The sequence below is a fragment of the Solea solea genome, chromosome 1, assembly GCF_958295425.1.
Source record: "Solea solea chromosome 1, fSolSol10.1, whole genome shotgun sequence".
In the NCBI taxonomy this organism is placed as follows: Eukaryota; Metazoa; Chordata; class Actinopteri; order Pleuronectiformes; family Soleidae; genus Solea; species Solea solea.
Genome location: NC_081134.1, coordinates 42,920,427 through 42,940,833, shown reverse-complemented (window position 1 = coordinate 42,940,833; position 20,407 = coordinate 42,920,427). Strand labels below are relative to the sequence as shown.

The following is a 20,407-nucleotide window of genomic DNA, read 5'->3' as shown; positions in this document are numbered from 1 at the left end:
AGTTGTTGTTAAAGTGTCAATACTGCACTGATTGTCCATGAGACATGTGCACTGTTTCTACTATAATTAAAAACAAACAAATTAGACTTTGATCACTCATATTTGAGGAAGAATAAATACACTAAATACTTTAGTTGTTTTGACTGATATGGATTTAAAATGACAATAATAATAATCTATTATAATAACAATGTCTATTTATCTACTTCCTTATTGTGTGACATATTGTAAACTTATTACTTATGTGACTTCCTCCATATGGGCCTGACTTCTCCTTTCGGCTTCCGTACTGTGACGTTCGCGAATACGGAAGTTGGTTGGTGTTTATGTTTTTTTTTTTTTCTGGGTGTGTCTGTAGCTGTAGCTGAGGGGCAGCTCAAGTCATTCCTGATCTGCTGCTGCACCTGACGTGACGCGACTCTATGTAAGTAGGCTTTGTGACCACAGGACTGACTGATTTAGTTTGTAGACACTTTGTTATAACCGGGCAGGTTTTAAAGGCTTCACGTTACAGGTATAAAGTGAACGTGATGCATTCACGGACTGACGCTATATGTGTGGAAGAAATGCTAACCATGTGTGTCACGTTTAGCGGCACATACTTTTAAGTGTGAGTGACAATGACTTTCCTCCACTCAATAATCTGTAGGTTGTCCACGTTTTAATTCGGCTGATTTGTTGACACACCATTAAAGATGATTCTAGTTTGAATACAATCCTAAATAAGCACTACTCTTAATAGTAATAATACTATTACTATATTATACAGTATGGACACTATTATTACAACGTTTTTAATGATATTATCATCAATAACTGAAAGCATTAGATATTCAAATATAAGATATTTAACTCTGGTTAGAGTTTTAACAGTATAAGAGTTAGCTCAGAGTGAGGTTCTTATGCTTTAACGTTCTGATCTGCTTACTCCGCAGACACGATGGCATCTTCAGACGCTCTGTCCAAGGCCAACACCAACTTCTGCCTGGATCTGTTCAAAGAGCTGAGTGATAACGACAAGACAGAAAATGTCTTCTTCTCTCCTTTCAGCATCTCCTCAGCTCTGGCTATGGTGATGCTGGGAGCCGGTGGCAACACAGCCACACAGATGTCAGAGGTACAAACACACATGCTCATCTTTACAGGTGTAGGTTGGTTCACCTGGTTCTTATAAATGTGTTGCTTATCCAGTGGATGAAATAATACATGTCATCTAAAATGCCTTCAACTTTGACAGATCTTTTATTTTTAATTCAACACCTGTTTTCACTCCTGAATATGGTTGGTAGAGAGAGAGGCAGTGTGCTAGTTGCGAGAATAAATGGAGAGTGGCGCAGCTGCGGGAGTGTCAACCCACATTCACATCTGTCATTCAGTGTTGCCCTGTTCCATTCAGACTCTGACCAGGATTTATGGGTGGGCAGCTCTGTGTTATGTTACTATGGGAACATGACAATATTATGGAAGTATAAGGGCAATCAAGATAAATGTACAGTAAAGTAATCCTTAGAATCTTATGTACAAACATCATATACAGTATGTGCACATGTCTGGCCAACAGGGAGTGAACCACTGACAAAGATTAGTCATTGAAGGGGTCACAGCCTTTACAGCTGTATACTTGATTCCTACATTTTCAAAGGTTTTGAAATCCTTGTGATAAAAAAAAAAAAAAAATTATTTTACACAAAATCGTATATTGTGTAAAAAAAAAAATACAGGCAGTGACATTTTACCAAATGATTGGTAAAGCAAAGACACACCCAGATACGGCTATAGGCCCCTAAGTCAGTGTGTTTCTGAGGTTATGAAACAGCTCCAGTCATTTGAAAGATTGATGTTCTGGAGAGTCTGTATGTCAAAGGACAGAGAGAAGATTATTATTAATATTAGTGCTACATAATGTAAAATAATAGAATAATACCAACTGAGTTTCCTGCATTTTGTCCTCCTGCCATCTGACACATAGCAGTAGGTTTATTGCCTGGCTGTTAAACAGGGTCAGGGACAAACGATGTGTTGTAACCGCAGCATCACGCATTCACGCAGAATTCACAAGAAGTCATTACACAACCATTTTTGAATTAATTTCGTGAGGAAATCATTCTTCTAGAACCTGCTTGTGTAAGAGTTGTGTTAATAAAACTGAGTGAACATGCATGCATGACAGAGAACGTGGGTGATAGTGTTTTTGTTTAAAACAGATAATCACAGATAACCATGAGTCAGCTGTGAGAATGCTGAGACATTTAACAGGCAGTTACTAGGAACTCAAGTTGTGTGACCGGGTTTTTTTTCCTTATTTTTAAGCCAGGTGGCCTTCTGTGGCCTTCTGCCTTCAGTTCTACAGATACTGCAGTCAGTTGGTGGAAATATGACATTTATGATTCACTAATGTGGTCACCTTATTTTGAAAGAACTTGTCACTCATTGGTATCTGCAGAACTTTTTAAACCGTGGAGCAAACTGTGGAAATTGGTACTTGATGGCTTGACAGAGGCTGATTGAGAATTCTTCTTCACTTTATAACTGTTTTTCACCCACTGTCATTCTCAACATGTGGCATTACGGTGTGGACATAACATATATTTTAATAATCACCTCCAATGAAAACTTAACCTTTGCAAAAAGCCCTGATGCCACAGAATATATAGTGTCAAGCGATCAGTTGAATAGTAAAGGAGGCAAAAGTGTTGAGTCACATCAGAGCTGTTTTTGACACAGAAGATTTTTTTTATTATTATTTAATGGAGGAATTCTTTAAGGAACACGGGAGTTTTAGGTGATAAATCAGTGTCACAATAGAATCGTAATCAAATTAGTTTAATTTACACACCCACTGCTCCCCTGGCAACTAGTGGGAAATAAGCTTTCAACTGGTGATCTAATTTGTCATAATTGCAGCAGCAAAAACCCTGTGCTGAGTCTACTCAGCTTTACAATTCACGTTTTATATGCGACATAAACACGCAAACTTTTGATGAGCAAAGCAGTTCTTCTGGGTGTGCCGAATCATTAGGATCAGTTGATTAAAAAGATTAGTTCTGCATGACCGGAGCGCCTCACATGACTCACATTTTCGTATCGGCTCAACTCCCTTGGAAGCTCGCCAGAGCAGGTACCAAAAAAAGCAGCAGGTACTATCCCTAATGGAAAAGCAAAAAAAAAAAACGTGTAGAGTCTCGTTGAGCCAAGCCAAGTGCGCCACACTTGGAAGGGAAGGGTGTGGACAGAGATACCCACCTGCAACATGCAACTCCACTCACTATCACACGAGAAAACAAAGTGAAAGCAATGACCAAGATGCCAGTGTGTGTTTTTTTATATAATACAGCAAAGTGTGTAGTTGGGGTTTGAAGATGGCTGCTGGAGTCACTCACTCACTCCACTCTCTACTCAGTCAGAGACATGTGATGACTAACTGAACAGTGAATTAAATATAATATTTAACTTCCTATTCTTCTCAAACATTTGACCCAGCTACATTTTTGATGTACCTTCCGACTGAGTCTACGAGCAAGGCCTGCAGAATCCATGCATTGATACTTCCTGTACAAACTAATATCTAATTTACCAGTGAACACTACCCCCTTGCACCACCAGGTCCTCAGCTTCACTGAGGCAGAGAGCCGGCGGCCTTGCAGATCACAGCCCATGCAGCAGATGCAAATGCAGCAGAAGGTCCAGTGCAAATTACCACTGCATCTGCTAAAGGTGGTAACAAAGTCAAAAGTACATGGATGATAAACTAAGGCAGGGGTGTGTTACTAACACATGGTCTGGGTGGTGTCAGGTGGTGAAGGGATGCTTGTTTCTCTACTAATCTTTTGGAAAAACTCAACAGCAATGCATGGAGCAGCCCAACTGAAGGTCTGTATGTGTGTTCAGTGTATAAACCAAAATCCCTACGCTTGGAAGAGAAAACTGAGGCCATAAAATTATTTCCATTTGTTAAATATGCCGAGCCGGACAGGTTTGGCAGTGAGTTTTACAAAGCATTTTGTGTTACACTTCACATGACAATCATATCCAAGTCTTTGAACAATAAGGGCCTGAACAAAACATTGTCGTTAAAATAAAAAACTACATTTTGACTGAAAGATACCACTTTTTTTTCTAATTAGTGTAGAAAAACAGAACAGCAGTACAGAGATTAGCCCAACTGAAGGGTTTGGAGTTTCTTTGTGTGTCGGCTGCCAGATCCAAAAATGGTGTTACATAATTCTCAAGAATGTAGGTCTGGCTTCTGTTTATGGTTTCTTTCTGGCATACTGTCTCAACTTTATAAGCAGCAGCAGGAAACCACAGTGTGATAAGACTTTGAAAAGCATATAACACAATGGTGGAGGGATGTTGTGGTGAAGGCTTGTCATTGTTTGGACAGATATCCTCTATGCTTTTAGTACATGACGATGAACCAACAGACCAGTCGAACAGACTATCACTGGCATCTTACTAACACTTCTTCATCTACTTTGTCCAGAGTCTGAAAACCCAGCACTGTCGGGACGATGTCCACATTAACTTTGGCCAACTGTTGGAGGAGCTCAACAAGCCAGGTGCTCCATATGCCCTCAGTGTTGCCAACAGGCTGTATGGAGAGAAGTCCTACCAGTTTGTTGAGGTGTGTATATATGTGTGTGGATAGGGCGTGATGCAGAATGCTGGACTGAATGAGAAGCTCAGATAGTAATCTTTACGCTTAAGTAAATAGGAATGATGGATGGGGGAGTGTAGAGCAGAACAGTGTACTATATAACAAAGGTGTGATTGTAAATCACACCTGGTCATGGAATGACCTCTGAATACACTATCTCTAGTTGAGTGTGTTGTTTATCTAATCACAGTTATTTCATGTATGATTGATGTTTTATTGGTGCTCTCAGGAGTTCTTAGGAAAAACCAGAAAGCATTACAATGCAGAGCTGGAAGGTGTGGACTTCGTCACCAGCCATGAGGCGGCAAGGCTCAACATTAACACCTGGGTGGAGAGTCAGACACAAGGTGGGTCACACACATGTTAATAAACCTCTCAGTCTTGTGTCAGTCTCACAGGTATAACTGCATTTCTAGACGGAACTTGGCCTTACAATACCATTTTCTATGGTGACACTAAATGGACCAGAAAGGCCGAAAATATGGATAAATTGAACATATTAATATGGGAAATACATAGTAAATAACTTTGGAAAGGAAAGACTGAGTTTTTCTGTGTGGTCTGATAATCATGTTTTACCTGATTTTTTACCAGATTTGCTGAAACATGGCCTCATTCCCTCATCATTTAAAATGTGTGCTTCTAACTCTTAGGTAAAATTAAGGATCTGCTGGTCCAGGGTGTGTTGGACAACATGACCAGGCTGGTGCTGGTCAATGCCATCTACTTTAAAGGCAACTGGAACAAGCAGTTTAAGGAGAGTGACACAACAGATTCTCAGTTTAGACTCAGCAAGGTAAGAGTGCACAGAGGGTCAGATGTGGCAGGTCAACATAATATCATTTAATATTACATGTGAACTCTAGTTGAGATTCGTGAGATTCCAATGAGCGGGTAACGCAAGAGCAGAGCAAATTAAGTGATGCTTGGGAAATGCTAATTCCAAGATCTCTGGCCCACCAAAGAAAATTACAAAGACTGGTTGCCCACGACCCCATGGACAATCACTTGGCCAAATCAATAAATGTGGAGCAACTCTTACAAGTTGCTCCCATTAAGCTGTGTCAGCACATTAAGTTTTTGCATTTGAGGGAATTGGTCGTGGAAAGTACTCGAAAAGTCCTTGAATTTTATCTCTTTTTCTTTTAAATAAAATGATAAAATGTATTTATGGAGTACTGTTCATAACAATGTACAAAGTTCCTGACATTCATAATAAGACAAACAACTCAATATAAAACAGAAAAACAATAAACTAAAATCAATCAATGTAAAATTGAAAGCCAGTTAAGTGAAACTGTTACAAGAAACCAGTTACTTGTCAAAGACTAAATTCTGATTTGGGAAACTAATAAAATGTGATTTTGAGTGGACTGAAAAGAAGACATTGACTCAGAAAGCATTTTTCATGAGGTAACCAAGACAAGCACTTCTATTTGATTAGGGAAGTCACTTAGTTTTCACGCAAACATCTAAAATGCAGCTTTAAATATACTAGAGTGTATTCGGAGAGTAAATTTCATTAGTCTTTAAATCTGTATTGTACAGTTCTGCATGTTTTTGTTGGCTGTTTTCAGAATAACTCCAAGCCAGTGAAGATGATGCACCAGAAAACTAAGTTCCCTTTGACCTACATCTCTGAGGCCAGCTGCCAGGTAATCAAGACATTCAATGAGTCTACCCCCAATTTAAATTAAAATATTTTTAGTTTTAACCATGATGTTTTTTGCACCATAACTATAAAGGTACTGACCTACTTTTGCATTTTAACCCATCAGCTATCCAATATGTGTGCAAAATTCTGCTAATCTTGGAATCGTGTTGTTGTACAGATTCTGGAGATCCCTTACAAAGGGAAGGAGCTCAGCATGCTCATCTTTCTACCCACGGAAATAGAGGACAGTTCAACTGGTCTGGAGAAGGTAGGGCATGCACACTCATACATAAACTAATATAAGTTGTTAAATTCAAAATCAATCTTCTGTGCTTCCTCAGCTGGAGAAGGTGTTGACCTACGAGACCTTTATGGAGTGGACTCGCCCAGACATGATGGATATCACTGAGGTCCAGCTGGGTCTGCCTCGCTTCAAGATGGAGGAGAAATATGACATGAAGAGTGTCCTGATCAAAATGGGCATGGTGGATGCCTTTGATGTGGCAATGAGCGACTTCTCAGGTAGGACATCAGAAATTTACAAAATCATTTAAGTATCTGTAAATGAACAACCTGGACTTCTGCTGAAAGATAAAGCAAATACAGAGATTCAGGATGCCCTGCATTCCTAAACTTTTCTCTGTCGCTCTCTACTGTAACAGGCATGTCTCCTGCCAACGACCTGGTGCTGTCTCAAGTCGTCCACAAGGCTTTTGTGGAGGTCAATGAGGAGGGAACCGAGGCCGCTGCAGCTACTGCTGCCATGATGATGATGCGCTGTCTTCCGATGCCTCCAGTCAAATTCCTTGCAGACCATCCCTTCCTTTTCTTCATCCGCCACAACCCCTCCATGAGTATTCTGTTTGCCGGCCGCTGCTGCTCTCCATAAGTGGGCGTCACATTGTTGAGAGCAATTTTTCTCTCAACTGGAGGCTGGCAAAAGTGTGTCACAACACACTAACAACTGCAATAGCATATCTACTACCGATTTTAATCACACTCAGAGGTAACCTCTATTTTCCGCACTAGGATGACTACTTCTGAACGATGGCTTTTTGTTTGCATCACTTATATTAGTGATTCTGGGTTTATCTGGAACTTTTCCTGTACTCTTTATCCTTTTCGCCTAATAGGATAGATAGTACCTGATTTACCTTTATTTTACTTACTTTTATTTAGTTTGTTGCAATACGTTTTGGCCCTTTTTGCTGCAGCCTCACTTAAGTCTAGGTTTTTTTTTTATCTAGTACTTTACACTCTTTGAAGAAATTTTCCTTCATAACATGTATTGTGTGCCTTTTTCAGCCAGCTACAAAAGAAATGTATCTCGAATTTATCATGATCACATAATCTCTGCACTTTATGGACACCAGGCTTTCCACTGGTTTTTATATTCAATGAACCAAAGAGAATATTGATGTGAAGTCACATTAACATATATAAATGTCCTTGAAGATTATAAAGTGTGGGTTTATGTCATTTAACCACGATACAATGTAATAAATGTGTTGAAAACAAGTTTACATTAGTTTTCAATTAAGACCAAGTCAGTTATATGTTTCCTGTCATGGAATAAAAGTGTGATACTAAAATATTCTATGTCCTACTTTTTGTTTTTCAATATTTTTGATGGTTTTGATGACACGACTCAAGTGTGACCAGAATGATACTGAACATCCAAACTCCACTCCGAACCGGTGTAGCCACTGCGCCACCATGTGGCCCGCTTTATTTATTAACACACGTAAATCTCCAATAGTATGTGACTGCGGTACCGGAGTCTCGCGAGAGTGCATACACAAACAGGTCGACATGTCTCGAACAACACTTTCTCCAAAATATTTCTGTCTATAAAAAAATCTTAAAGTCAAAATGTTTTGAGTTTCTGTGGATCGTAAAATACAGGTCTGATGTTTACTTTGCGACGAAAGAAGCACTCGTTGTCTTTGCTGTCAATCGCCTCGCTCATCGGAGTGAGCAGGTGACCTGCTGCCTGTCTCTTTAAGGTGCGGGCATGGACAAACCCATGTGACATAAATACAGGAAACGTAATTCTTGTGCTTTGATTAAAAAACAAACAAACAACGTAATTATTGTGCGGCATCGAATGAATAAACTTGTGAATAAAACAATGTCGACAATATTTCCAGAGTAGTCTGTAGGTTGAGATGACACCAGTGGGACACATATATACAGAAGCTCAGAGTTGTTAGCTGACTTAGCTTATGCCTGCTAACCTGGTCGGTCATGGAGCGGCTGATTTCCAGGCTCACGGAGCAACGTGTGCTTTTCTCGGCTTCCTTCGCTGTGCGACTAGCTTTGGTCGCTTATGGAGACCACCAGGATAGGACCATGGCGGTGAAGTACACTGACGTTGACTACCATGTGTTTACAGATGCTGCGAGGTTCATTACTGAGGTAACAGCAGCAGTGGAGTAGCTAGTTGGAGCTGTTCGCGTTTCTTCTAATTTACTTTAGGTTTTTAAGACACAAAGTTGGCATAGTATTACAACCAGCCTTACCTCTATATGAGAAAATGTCTTTGAAGTTGTCTCCTGTCCCCAGTATCCCCCAGTATCCTCCACAATCCACTTAGACGTTTACCCAGGTGTCTCATCATGCTCATTACTACTTGCTGTTTCCTGTTCTTTGCCCCATTTTACCTTCTCTAACTTGTAACATTTGCTGACTTTAGTCCCCCAACACACACACACACACACACACACACACACACACACACACAAAAAAAGAAAATAATAATAATAATTATATATATATATATATATATATATATATATATATATATATATATATATATATATATATATATAATTATTATTATTATTTTCTTTTTTTTTTCTTCTGGGCCCTGTCAATATGCCTGGTGAAAAAGGCCGATATAGTATTTCTACAATGTGGTTTTGTTTAACTAAATGATTGCAAGGTTGATTATTCAGACATCCTTTACCTATTACAGACAGTTTCTGGTAGTCATTACCACACCAAGACAAAAATGTGTACATGCTTTTTTTTCAAGGCACTCACAAAACTCAAGACTTCAAGTTAAACAGTTTTACCAACAACTTTATCAAAAATGAATGCTCTGTAAAGTTGGCATTTTGAAAAACATAACTGTGCACATAAGCGAGTACATGTCTTAATCTTTTTTTACCTTCTTAACTTCACAGGGTGAGTCCCCATACAATAGATCAACCTACCGCTACACTCCTCTTCTTGCCTGGATTCTCACCCCCAACATCTATCTGAGCATGGTGTTTGGAAAGATCCTGTTTATCGTATGTGATGTTCTGTCAGGTCTGCTTATCTACAAAATCCTCCGCCTGCAAGGTCAAGCCCCTGAGGTTGGTTCCTCTGCACTTTTGTGACCAGAAATCTTTGCATTGAAATTTTTTTTTTGCATTATTTTGTTTTTACTGTCATAAACACCTCCTTTAAAAAAAAAAAAAAAAAAGTGCTAAGAGGTTTGTTGTGCTTTACTCATTAAGTTGTGTTTCTTTTTGGTGGATTTACGTTCAGGCTGCACTTCGTGTTTCCTCTCTGTGGCTCCTCAACCCACTGCCCATGGGAGTATCAAGCCGAGGAAATGCAGAGTCCATCCTTGCAGCCTTGGTGCTGGGTACATTACTTTGCATGGAGAGTAAGTGGTATTGTGGAGCTATGTATCATTGCTAATGTTCTGTACTGTAAAATATACATATGCTGATATTTTTTACCCTTTTTTTTTGAGGTGGGCGTCACATTTGGGCAGGTATTCTGTACGGCCTGTCGGTCCATATGAAAATCTACCCCATCACATATGCCCTGCCCCTCGCTCTGACCCTGCGCACTCCAGACACCAAAACAGAGGCGAACAAACAGAGGTGCATGTGGAGGAGGCTCCTCAAGTTCACTGGAAGCTTCCTCAACTCTGAACTGTTGCTCTTTGCAAGTGTGGCTGGAGGAGTTTTCTGTGTGCTCACAGCACTCTTCTATTACATGTGAGATGAACTCAAACACACCAAAGAACTTAGAGGTACTTGTCATAACTGTGAATGGGAATTCTCAAAATCACACGACTCCTCACCTGTTGTCAGATATGGCTGGGAGTTCCTTTATGAGACCTACTTGTACCACCTGACCAGACGGGACATCAGACACAACTTCTCTCCATACTTCTACATGCTCTATCTCACTGCAGGTATCATATCCAACCATTCATAGCTTCTGTATCCAGCAAATGTGGATTATTGTCTTTGTTTTGATTTTTAAAAAATGCATTTAATATTTCAGTTAAATTGTTGCAACTTCAGTCATCTTATCAGCTCCCAGGTTTTGGTTGCTTAGTATGACTTGACAAAAATGCATCACCAAAAGCCCTTTGAATAAAAATACCTCTGGCTTCTTTTGTGCAAAAAAAAAAACAATTTAGACATTTTTTATTTTTTTTATTTGGTTTTTAAATTGTTTGGAAGTTGTCTCTGCTGGCCTGTGTTATTTGGATTTTTTTTTATTATTATTATTATTATTTATTAAAGATACCTTGTCTTTTGTTCTTTGTTGGAGCAGACAGCAGGTGGAGCCAGTGGCTTGGTCTGGCTACATTTCTCCCTCAGGTCATCCTGCTTTTAGCAGCATCGTGGGCCTTTCGTTCTGACTTGGCCTTTTCCTGTTTCCTCCACACGGCCATCTTCGTCTCATTCAACAAAGTCTGCACTTCACAGGTACATAAACTGACATCAACAGACAGAGATTAGATCGAGAACATACAGTGTCTAAACCCAGATTAGAAGTGAAGTAAGATTAAATTGTTTTGGTTGTCCCTCTGTCTAACTCTTGTCAACATCATAGCACACTTGGACACATTTTACATTTTAGCTTAGTATACTTAAATAAAGTAAAACAGTATTTATTTTTTACCTGGGTTGTGAAATGGTGATTCTAGCTTCATGTAGGATCCAATCATGAAGAGACAATATAACGCTTCTAAACTTTATGCCCCCCCCCCCCCCCTTTTTTTTTGTAATTTGTGAAAGTGGGAGATTGTTGTTGTTGTTAATTTGTGCACCGCTGATTTTCTTTCATTGCAGTACTTCCTGTGGTACCTGTGCTTGCTTCCTCTGGTCATCCCTCACCTGAGTCTGACGCTAAATAAGGGAGTGGGACTGCTGCTCCTCTGGTTTGCTGGTCAGGTAATTCCATTTACGTCTTCTGAAAAGTTTTGAAAGAAACACAAAAAGATGATGACAGTGTGAAGAAACTTTGCTTTCTCCCACTGTACAAGGGCTTATGGTTGTGCCCGGCCTATTTCCTGGAGTTTGAAGGCTACAACACCTTCCTGTTGATCTGGCTGGCTGGATTACTCTTCTTGATCATCAACTGCTTCATCTTGAGTCAGATCGTTGCCCATTACAAACCAACAAAGAGACACAAAGTTGAGTGATAGCTGACTGAATGTGGAGGGATTTTTCTTCACTACGATTTAAAGCACATTCCACATTTTTACGTTGTTTTAATGGAGTGTATGGACTTGTGGTTGTGTTGTGTTGAATCTCAGTCTTCCCAGTGCTTTACTGGTAATGACTTTGTCATGTAAGCTTTTCTCAGAGCAGTCTTGTACTGTAGAACATGTTTTCGACAAAGCCACTGTGGTATTTTCAGTCATCCTCAATTGAACCCGCTGATTAAATGCACACAAACAGTTTAAATCCTGAGTGACTCACTCTGGTCGTCCAACGGCAGTCTTTGAAATCTTTAACACGTGTCCCACCTGTGGCTGTACTTCACAGCAAAGCAGATGTTTTCTACTTGCTGGCTGACCCAGAATACCTGCTGAAATCTGAGATCGCAGAAACTTCTCCCACAGCCTCAACAACCATGAACTAGGCATGGTTTCTCAGTTTGGTGAAAAATACTTCATAGCGCACTGCTCTGCCTCATCATAACAACACATGTTGATGAATCACTGTTGAGAACTAAAGTTCACTTTAACACTTACTGCTGATACCCAGGGAAACACAAGGTAGGCACTACTGTGTACAGAATATCATGAAAAATGTAAATGTTTGTGGTCGCGTAGAAATACTCGACTAATGTTTGAGTAGATTTAATTCGGTCCCCCTGTCCTCATTTAAATAGTCTTGTGAAAAACATATTTGTCAAACAAGTAAGTATTCATGATATATTGCACAACCTTGTACTGGGTTAAGACTTAATTATGTTCTGCCTTTATACTTGTGTATGTCATCACAGTTTTGGTGTCATTGTTATCATTACTAAACTGAATTCAACAAATAAATGGTTTATTTTTTTTTATTTTTTATTTTAATTTGTGTGGAATTAATCAACTGGTTTTACTGAAACCAGACTAGGATTACAGATTAGGACATTATTTACAGTATGCATCAGTACTCCTGACAGTGCTGGTCTTCTTCAGCGGCAGTGTGCATTTGTAACCAGTAGGTGGTAGCATTTTCCAAGAAGAAAAGAGCCTGTGCCCTGAGCATCTATCCTTGTGTAACCTTCTCAGATTAATCAGTCAACTAGAGCATGAACACAACCCAAACCCAACAGTGCTGGCAGTGGCTCCATAATCTCACTGTACACTCTTCCCCCTAATCTCACATGAAATTTATTGGAGCATTAACTTTATTCCTGTAGCTTCTGAACATGCTGGCTTGCCTGCCCCATGGGAGTGAGAGTGGAAGTGTGTAGTACTGATAATGGTGTCTCTGTGTGAGAGAACTTGAGCTACTATAAAGTAGTGGTAGTTTAAATCAGTGGCTTTCTGGGGACATTTTTGTGCAGCTCTCTGGTTATCTATGTGAAGAAGTTTACCTTCTTTTATGTTGCACCAGTGTGTGTGTGTGTGTGTGTGTGTGTTGCATGACTCACCATCAGCTGTTGTGTGCACTTCTACTTAATGAGTCACCAGGTTGGACTCGGTAACCTTTCATCTAGCTAGTTGCCCCTGGATTCATAAAGTATATAAACAATTTCACACTGAGCAGCAAATTCAGCAGATAATTTTTTTGCATCCCTAGGCTTGAGAATTTTTTTTTAATGCTTCTGCTATTGCTTTTAATTGAGTTAAGGGATTTGAAAAGTTGATAACAAAAAACAAAAGGTGCCACCCTTACACAATAATTAACCATTTTAGTTTCACAAAATCTCTGGATATGATTCTGATTATGTAATTTGATCACAGAGGCACTTCACAATAAATCACACTGTATCACAGTTTAACATATTTCACTGTCAGACTCTGCTAAACACATAAAAAGATCATGTCCTGAGGCTTTGGGGCGATCATGTTCTACATGATCATGTACAGTACATTTGGAGTCCCTTTAAAAGAGGCCCACTGCGCACTCTGAAAACCCGTAAATCAGTCATTCCATGGAGTATTTATGTTTTATGTCAAATGCATGCACTTACCAAACACATTTCTTATGGAAACAAGTGGTTTACTTATTCAAAATGACACTAGGTGTTACAGAATTGTTTAAAAAAAAAAAAGAAAGCCAGAAATGTTATAGACTTGCTCTTATAGCTTGCTTATATCAGGACTTGTTCTGTCTATCTTTAAAACGAGGGCCCTCAGTGGGAAACACTGCCCAAAAGCATTGATTTCCATCCAACTTCATCGAAACTCCCATTCAGTTTGAAAATGTACCACATTCTTGATCCCTGAATATTTGGCCAATGCATTTGCTTAAAAAGTGGAAATGGATGAAAGTAGCTCAAACAGCCATAGACATCAGCAGTTTGGTCAATTTAAATGACTTAATGTCGCTCACTTTACTATAACTAATGTTTCACAGCATCATTTCAAATGAATATATGTTTTTTGAAGCATGGGGCAGGTTCATCTGACAGAGACGACCTCAGACAAAGAGGTAATGTGGTCTGTTTATTGTTTATAGTCGGAAGTGGCAAGTTTGTGGGGGTGATGGGCGGAGGGTTGCGTGACTGTCTTCCATATGCTTAGTAGGGTGTGTGTATATGTGCATGATAATGTGCATACATATGTGTACACACATGCGTGTCTGCGATATACCCTCAAGGATTCTCCTCATTGTCACTGTGGATATAGGGAGAGGAGATGTGGACATTGTTGTGTCTATGTACGCAGTCGTGCATCTGCCTGTATGAGTGTGTATTAGCATATATATGTGCGTGCGTTTGTTTGTGTGTGCGTGACACAGAGAGTCGGTGTGACCAATTAGGGCAAATGGTGTGCGGAGCAGCAAAGAGTGGGGTATGAACAGTCACGCAACCTTGCATGGTATAGGATTATAGGTCTTGGTTTGCACACACACACACACACACACACACACACACACAGAGATACAGCTGTCAACAAGCATCAAACACTTTGCTTACCCTACGCTTGCCCCAAGCACTCCCTCCTCCCTCTTGATTGGAAGTTCTCCTTTCATTGTTTTCACCCTCTCCCTGTGCTAACTTCTCTTTTCTCACCTCTAGGTTTAAGTTCTCCACCTCCCTTATCGCGTTCTTCCTTTCTTTGTCATTGATGCCCTTTCCCCTCTCCCCATGCAGAACAAGTGTCATACAGATGGCGTGATGGAAGTTGCATGCATGCTGACGAATATTAAACATTTAAAGTCCATGTCATCAGTCATGAGACTTCAGTGAGACAAAGGCAAAGTACTCCATGGACAATAATGGAGCAACAATGGGCCCTTTGCACAGGAGACATTTAGACAGGGCACTGTATGAAAATCACAGGTGTAAATGTTCAAATGAATGATGCCTGAGATCCATTTAGATTTCCTCAGTTTCATGGTGCACGCAGATTCCGTTCTGACCTACATATTCTGAACATTGCTAATGTGTTCAGTAACACCTGTGCTTTTCCTGCTAAAATGTGACAACATGCTGTGCAAAGGGAACATTCAATTTAATTCAGGCTGTATTCCTCTATTTTGACTCACAGTCCAGTATTCACCTTTTGCACAATTTTTTAATCAATTCACCATTTTCTTGCAAAAACCCTGTCCAATAAAAAAGCAACACTTATAGGGGTTTCATTCAACTTTAAGACAACTTTAACCAGCTTTAAAGAGCTGGATCAATAAAAGATCGCAGGAGAGGTAAGAGGTAAGGTAACAATCTACAAATTCATGTGCAGGATTGCCGCTCTAAAAAATAATGCAGGCCTTAATTCTATTTTTAAGTGAATATGCAGCTGTTTTTATCCTCTGTGTGTGCCCTGCTTTTAGCCATTTTAAAATAACAAGTCCTATTGTAAACAATTTTCTTACATGCCTAAAGACAGTGCTTCATGGAAACATCACTCTGACATTGCTTTAGCCAAAGCCCCACCAGAACATGCTTTGAATATATTGCTATTGAAATGTTTTCTTCCATTAAGGTGTCTCATGGTGTGCATCTCTTCCATTAAGTTTAAGAAAAAACTACATATTCTCGTTTTTTTGCCCATGGTGCAGAAAAAGGGCATGTCCCGGTAATTCTCGGGGGAAAGGTGTATCCATGTCTGAATATGCCAATGAATACTGGTACACCCCAGCTATCTTATTTGGGTTTCTCATTACTGGAATAATGGCATATTAACCAATCAATAACTGGGATATTGTGTGCATGTAAATCTGGTTGAAACTGGGAAAGTGGCTCCAACAGATTCCAGGAAGAACATCTGAGAAGAGTAGAAAAGTGCAGTCCTACGAATAGCTAAGATACTGCACATTTAGGGCTTTAAATAACAGAAGTTCCCCCTAAGACTCAGAGTAATTGTTTTGAAGGACTGCTACTGTTTGAATAGGCTGACAGTGGCTGTTGCTGTTACCCTGGGGCAAATAGCCCTGCAGTGTTGTGTGCAAACTTCCTGTGAAGGTCACAAACAGTACATTTGTTTTAGGTTCTTTCCCAACACAAATCCCTCAGGACTGCAAACTGCAGGAGGAAGCAGCCTCTTTATTTGCCCTTTTTTTCTCAAAAACAACAATATCAAGGGAAGATGAATGGTTGTTCTTATGTACACCTGAGGTGTGCTTCAACTGTGTGTACAGAACATCAGCACTGACATGAAAATGGCTATTTAACAATGTTGAAAACCAATGATCTCAAAAAAAAGCTCAAATAAAGAGGCTGCTTCCTCCTGCAGTTGCAGTCCTGAGGGTAAAACCCAAAGATATGAACCAATAAATGTCAAAATCAATTAACCACACACACACAAAGACTCTCGGGACAAATGACTGCAAAAAATACTATGTTCCCAATCAGTAACTACATTCACTGGTTCTAAATGATCACAATACATGCTTAGATTTTAACACTACCAATTTAAGGATTTGTCCAGGAGCACTTACAATCTCTATTATTCAACAGATACAAACACAATAGTCATAATAGCTAAAAATGTCCATTGTTTGAGGTTTCGTTTCAGCAGATGTATTTTGAAATAAGTTGCATGTACAAAATGGCTTTTCATACTTGTAGTTAACACATATATAATCTGTACAGTAAAAGTTGCATTGTGACAGAGATTTTAATCTGCTACAACGCAGCTGTTGTATTATATCGTAATACTCTGTGAAAATGTTGAATTTGCTAAACAGTTCAAAGGGAGGAAGAGTGTATAAATAACGCAGTGAGCGTTCAGCATCTTTTTCAAAGACGAGATAGAAATCCAGCTCCCCAGGGAATCCCAAGGATGAGGATTTGACCACAGCTTTTAGGGTTACATCTCTTTCTTCTCTCTGCCCGCTGCCTCTGCGTCTCTGTGGGTGCCCGCGTTCCCCCGGCCTCGAGCCCTGGTCCCAGACAGCGGTGAGAGACGACGTGTTAAGTTTCCCAGATCGTGTGAAGGCGCTGTCACGCCAACTTTACAGCACATTAATCATACAGGCAATGTGGCTAGAGATACTCTGGATCCTGTTCTGCTGAATATTAATTATTAATAGAGACACAAATCTGAAGGATGAGACCACATTTGAGATATGTAAAAAATTTAAACGCTGCTTAAGAGACAAGGATGTTGAGTGATCAAAATAATTTTTTCACATGATGAGAGTGGGAAGCCATTAGGTTACTAAAATCATCTTGTATTTTCTTTACATGAGTTGGTTTGATCTCTGTTTCATCTGATCATGTGGTTTTTGCATGCCGCTGTATGCTTCTATATTTATTACACATTTAAAGGTCCTGTCATAAGTATATATGTATATAAGTGTTTAATTGCCTCCTCAAAATAAATATGTTTTGGTTTTTGTAGTTTTTACTGAAGCCTTTTCTGTGCACTTTAAGCAAAGGCCTTGCCTCATATGAAGGCCACCACCTTGTGCAGCCATGTTACTACTTATGGTGCTTCTACAGTTCTAGCACTATTCAGCTCTTCTTGGCTCTACTCTACTTGGTTTGGTATCAGGCATGTTGTTTTCCTTTACAATAGTACCTCCTCAACTTGTGACGAGCAAAGCAGTTCTATTCGGGTGTACTGAATCATTAGAATCGGTTAATTAAAAAGATTAGTTCAGTACTTCCTGCATGACTGGAGCACAGACTCCGTCTGGCACAGTCACTGAATGAAATAAGACTGGAAGCAGGGCTAGACTGGGACCAAAAAATGGCCTTGGCATGATTATTTAATAAATAACACACACAAACACACATACAGACACACACATTAGAGTGACCACCTCCAAACCAGCAAGGATGAGGTTGTGTACAAAACTCTATAGGCTACTATTATTATGCAATGTAAAATGCAGGGTGGCTTCTTTGCTACTGATGCAGGTTGCAGATAAACGCTCAAATGCATGCATGTGAATCGGAAACAGAGCAGGTGACGACACTCTGCCAATCAGTGGCTGGCAGTTGACGTCAATGTCACATTTTATTATCGGCTCAGCTGGCTTTGCCAGAGCAAAAATCTTTTTAAAAGAAGCACCAGATACCATAGTATTACTATTCCTAATGGAAAAGAAAAAAAAACAAAACCTGAGTAGAGTCGAGCCGAGCCAAGCTAGTAGAAAAGTGCCAATAGTGTGAACCAACAATCAAGCCAGTTACATTTCCATGCACTCGAGCTAAGGTTATGGCTTGACTCCACTCCTTGTACTGCTACAAGCACTAAGGAAAATCCATTTTAGTGGGTCTGCTCGGTGGCAATGCACCGTTTCAGCTTATTAGGCAATTTCTGGTTTAGCTAATGGCTAGTGGCTAGCATGTCGAGCACTGTTTATTAACGGACTTTAAAATATGACATTTTATGAGTATGAAATACTGTCCTGAATGTTGCATGTTTTTTGTTGCTATTGTCTCATTCTTTCATGTACCAGCTTCATCTATTATTTCTGGGTTCATGGAGGGGGTAGGAAACTGTCGCACAGGTGCAGAGGCCTCAAGCTAGCTTGACGCTAGTCCGACAAAAACATTCATGCAGTAGCAGCTCAGTTTTATCCACATTATCTGTGTATGATAGTCCGACTTTGGGAAATTTAGTACAAAATTTTAGTCAGACCAACATGTATTATACACGTAAGTTTAGACTATGACAATAATTATTTTAATTTCATGTAAACATACTAGCGTGTGCGGTTGTTTTGAAACAGAAGCTTAACTTCCTCTGCCCCCGGTACGGGCCCAAGGCATGTTTACCAGACTAAACGCCAAGTTATCTAACCAACACAAGCCAAAAACACCATGACGGGATCAACATTTAAAAGCAGCAGTGCCCTCATGTTGAATAAAAAACATGTCTGCTCGATTGTAGAGACTTCACAGCAAGAAATTACAAGAAATACAATCAGAAATGTTGTCTTACCTTTGTTGTTGGGCAAAACAAGCTGTTTTCACCGCAACAAAACCGCTTCTAACGTAGAACTAGACTTCCCAGCATGCTTTGCGGCCTGTTCCTGGTCTGATTGGTCATTCCAGACGGCCATTAGCTTGTTTTGATTGGAGAAGGGCGAATGTCCGTCAAACTACGTCATACGCATTTGTGTCCTTCTGACGTGCATTCGGACACCGCAGCCTGATTCTATTGGTTAAGAGGATTAAAACGAGCTGTCAATCACCCAGATTGGCCAATGCTAGCTGGAGCTATGGCCTTGAACAGGCTGAGGCTCAGAGCTCTCTCTGACGCTCCAGAGAAAAATGCCCCAAATAAATATACTTTTTTTATTTTTATTAATTCAAAACAAGTTTTTATTAGACCAATAGTGACATGTAAATAAAATTAAATGGGTATAATAATTTTTTACCTATAGTAATCTTAAATGGCATAGATAGTGCCAAACTAGAGTCGCCGAGGCATCTCTTCACTAAAACCTCTTTAATTTCACTCTACTTCACTTCAGCATCATCAGACTTTGCACAGCTATTGTGTATTATTCCATGAGTTTTTAAGCTCCAAATGCACATTTTTTAAAGGTGATATTTATTTTAAAATGCAATATTTCTTTGGGCGAGGGAAAAAATCCTTAATTTATTGTGGGTCCCATCTGCATTTACTCTGGCATGGTGGTATCTACAGTGAAACTTACACTTCTGGTAGAATCTCACAAGTGTTATCTTTATTTTGATACCAAGATAATTCACATAGAGCTTGTAATTGCAAAGATATACTCTATTTAGTTTGGGCATTTCATTTCGTTTGGACCCCAAAAAGAGGGTCCCTGTTGAAACAGAGAAAACTGACACAATATGTTTTTATAATAGTAGAGAGAGTGCCATCATATGCTTCACTGATGTGAAAGAACAACACTTCATCTGTATTTTCCATATAAAGAAACGTCTTTTAATAGATAAGTCCCATTTGCAAAAACACATATAGAAACACTGGAAGACACTGCATATGTACACTGTTTGCTACCTTGCAGCTACTGCCTCCATGAGACAAGTATGACAGTCTTATAAACATCAAAAAGACTGCAGGAAGAAAAAAAAGCCATATTCAATTACCTTAGTGAATCAGAAAAGCCTTCAAAACTTTAAATTATGCACATCTGCCTCTTACAATAAATACGAGTTGTCAAACATTTATTGAAATGAACACACACAAAGAGAAAAAGACACATTTAAATCAGTGACACCCTGTACAGCTGTGCATTAAA

The 20,407-nt window shown here is 39.6% G+C and overlaps 2 protein-coding genes across 3 annotated transcripts; both read left to right on the top strand.

The window, feature by feature from the left end:
* The first annotated feature begins 278 nt into the window (after positions 1-278).
* LOC131456413 (leukocyte elastase inhibitor-like) lies at positions 279-7,905 on the top strand. 2 transcript variants are annotated; one of them, XM_058624731.1, is made up of 10 exons: positions 279-424; positions 936-1,117; positions 3,604-3,714; positions 4,484-4,624; positions 4,887-5,004; positions 5,311-5,453; positions 6,235-6,312; positions 6,490-6,579; positions 6,653-6,833; positions 6,974-7,905. In XM_058624731.1, the coding sequence occupies exons 2-10, from the start codon at positions 941-943 to the stop codon at positions 7,198-7,200; spliced, it is 1,266 nt and encodes a 421-aa protein (XP_058480714.1). In that variant the 5' UTR covers positions 279-424; positions 936-940; the 3' UTR covers positions 7,201-7,905. The 2 variants fall into 2 exon arrangements, with proteins under 2 accessions (XP_058480714.1, XP_058480726.1); XM_058624743.1 differs by lacking the exon at positions 3,604-3,714.
* Positions 7,906-8,148: 243 nt separating this feature from the next.
* On the top strand, positions 8,149-12,630 carry pigm (phosphatidylinositol glycan anchor biosynthesis, class M). The gene is made up of 8 exons (XM_058624756.1): positions 8,149-8,729; positions 9,500-9,673; positions 9,849-9,969; positions 10,060-10,309; positions 10,406-10,509; positions 10,878-11,032; positions 11,399-11,500; positions 11,593-12,630. Exons 1-8 carry the CDS (start codon positions 8,559-8,561, stop codon positions 11,749-11,751), a joined length of 1,236 nt encoding a protein of 411 aa, XP_058480739.1. The 5' UTR covers positions 8,149-8,558; the 3' UTR covers positions 11,752-12,630.
* The last annotated feature ends 7,777 nt before the right edge of the window (positions 12,631-20,407 follow it).

What these genes read in the sequence shown, in the direction of transcription:
- pigm (XM_058624756.1), top strand. Translation starts at nt 8,559, where the DNA reads ATGGAGCGGCTGATTTCCAGGCTCACGGAGCAACGTGTGCTTTTCTCG. An exon ending in CTGCGAGGTTCATTACTGAG is followed by an intron (nt 8,730 to 9,499) that starts GTAACAGCAGCA and finishes TTAACTTCACAG; the next exon opens with GGTGAGTCCCCATACAATAG. An exon ending in CATGCTCTATCTCACTGCAG is followed by an intron (nt 10,510 to 10,877) that starts GTATCATATCCA and finishes TTGTTGGAGCAG; the next exon opens with ACAGCAGGTGGAGCCAGTGG.
- LOC131456413 (XM_058624731.1), top strand. Translation starts at nt 941, where the DNA reads ATGGCATCTTCAGACGCTCTGTCCAAGGCCAACACCAACTTCTGCCTG. An exon ending in CAGCCACACAGATGTCAGAG is followed by an intron (nt 1,118 to 3,603) that starts GTACAAACACAC and finishes TTGCACCACCAG; the next exon opens with GTCCTCAGCTTCACTGAGGC. An exon ending in GGCAATGAGCGACTTCTCAG is followed by an intron (nt 6,834 to 6,973) that starts GTAGGACATCAG and finishes CTACTGTAACAG; the next exon opens with GCATGTCTCCTGCCAACGAC.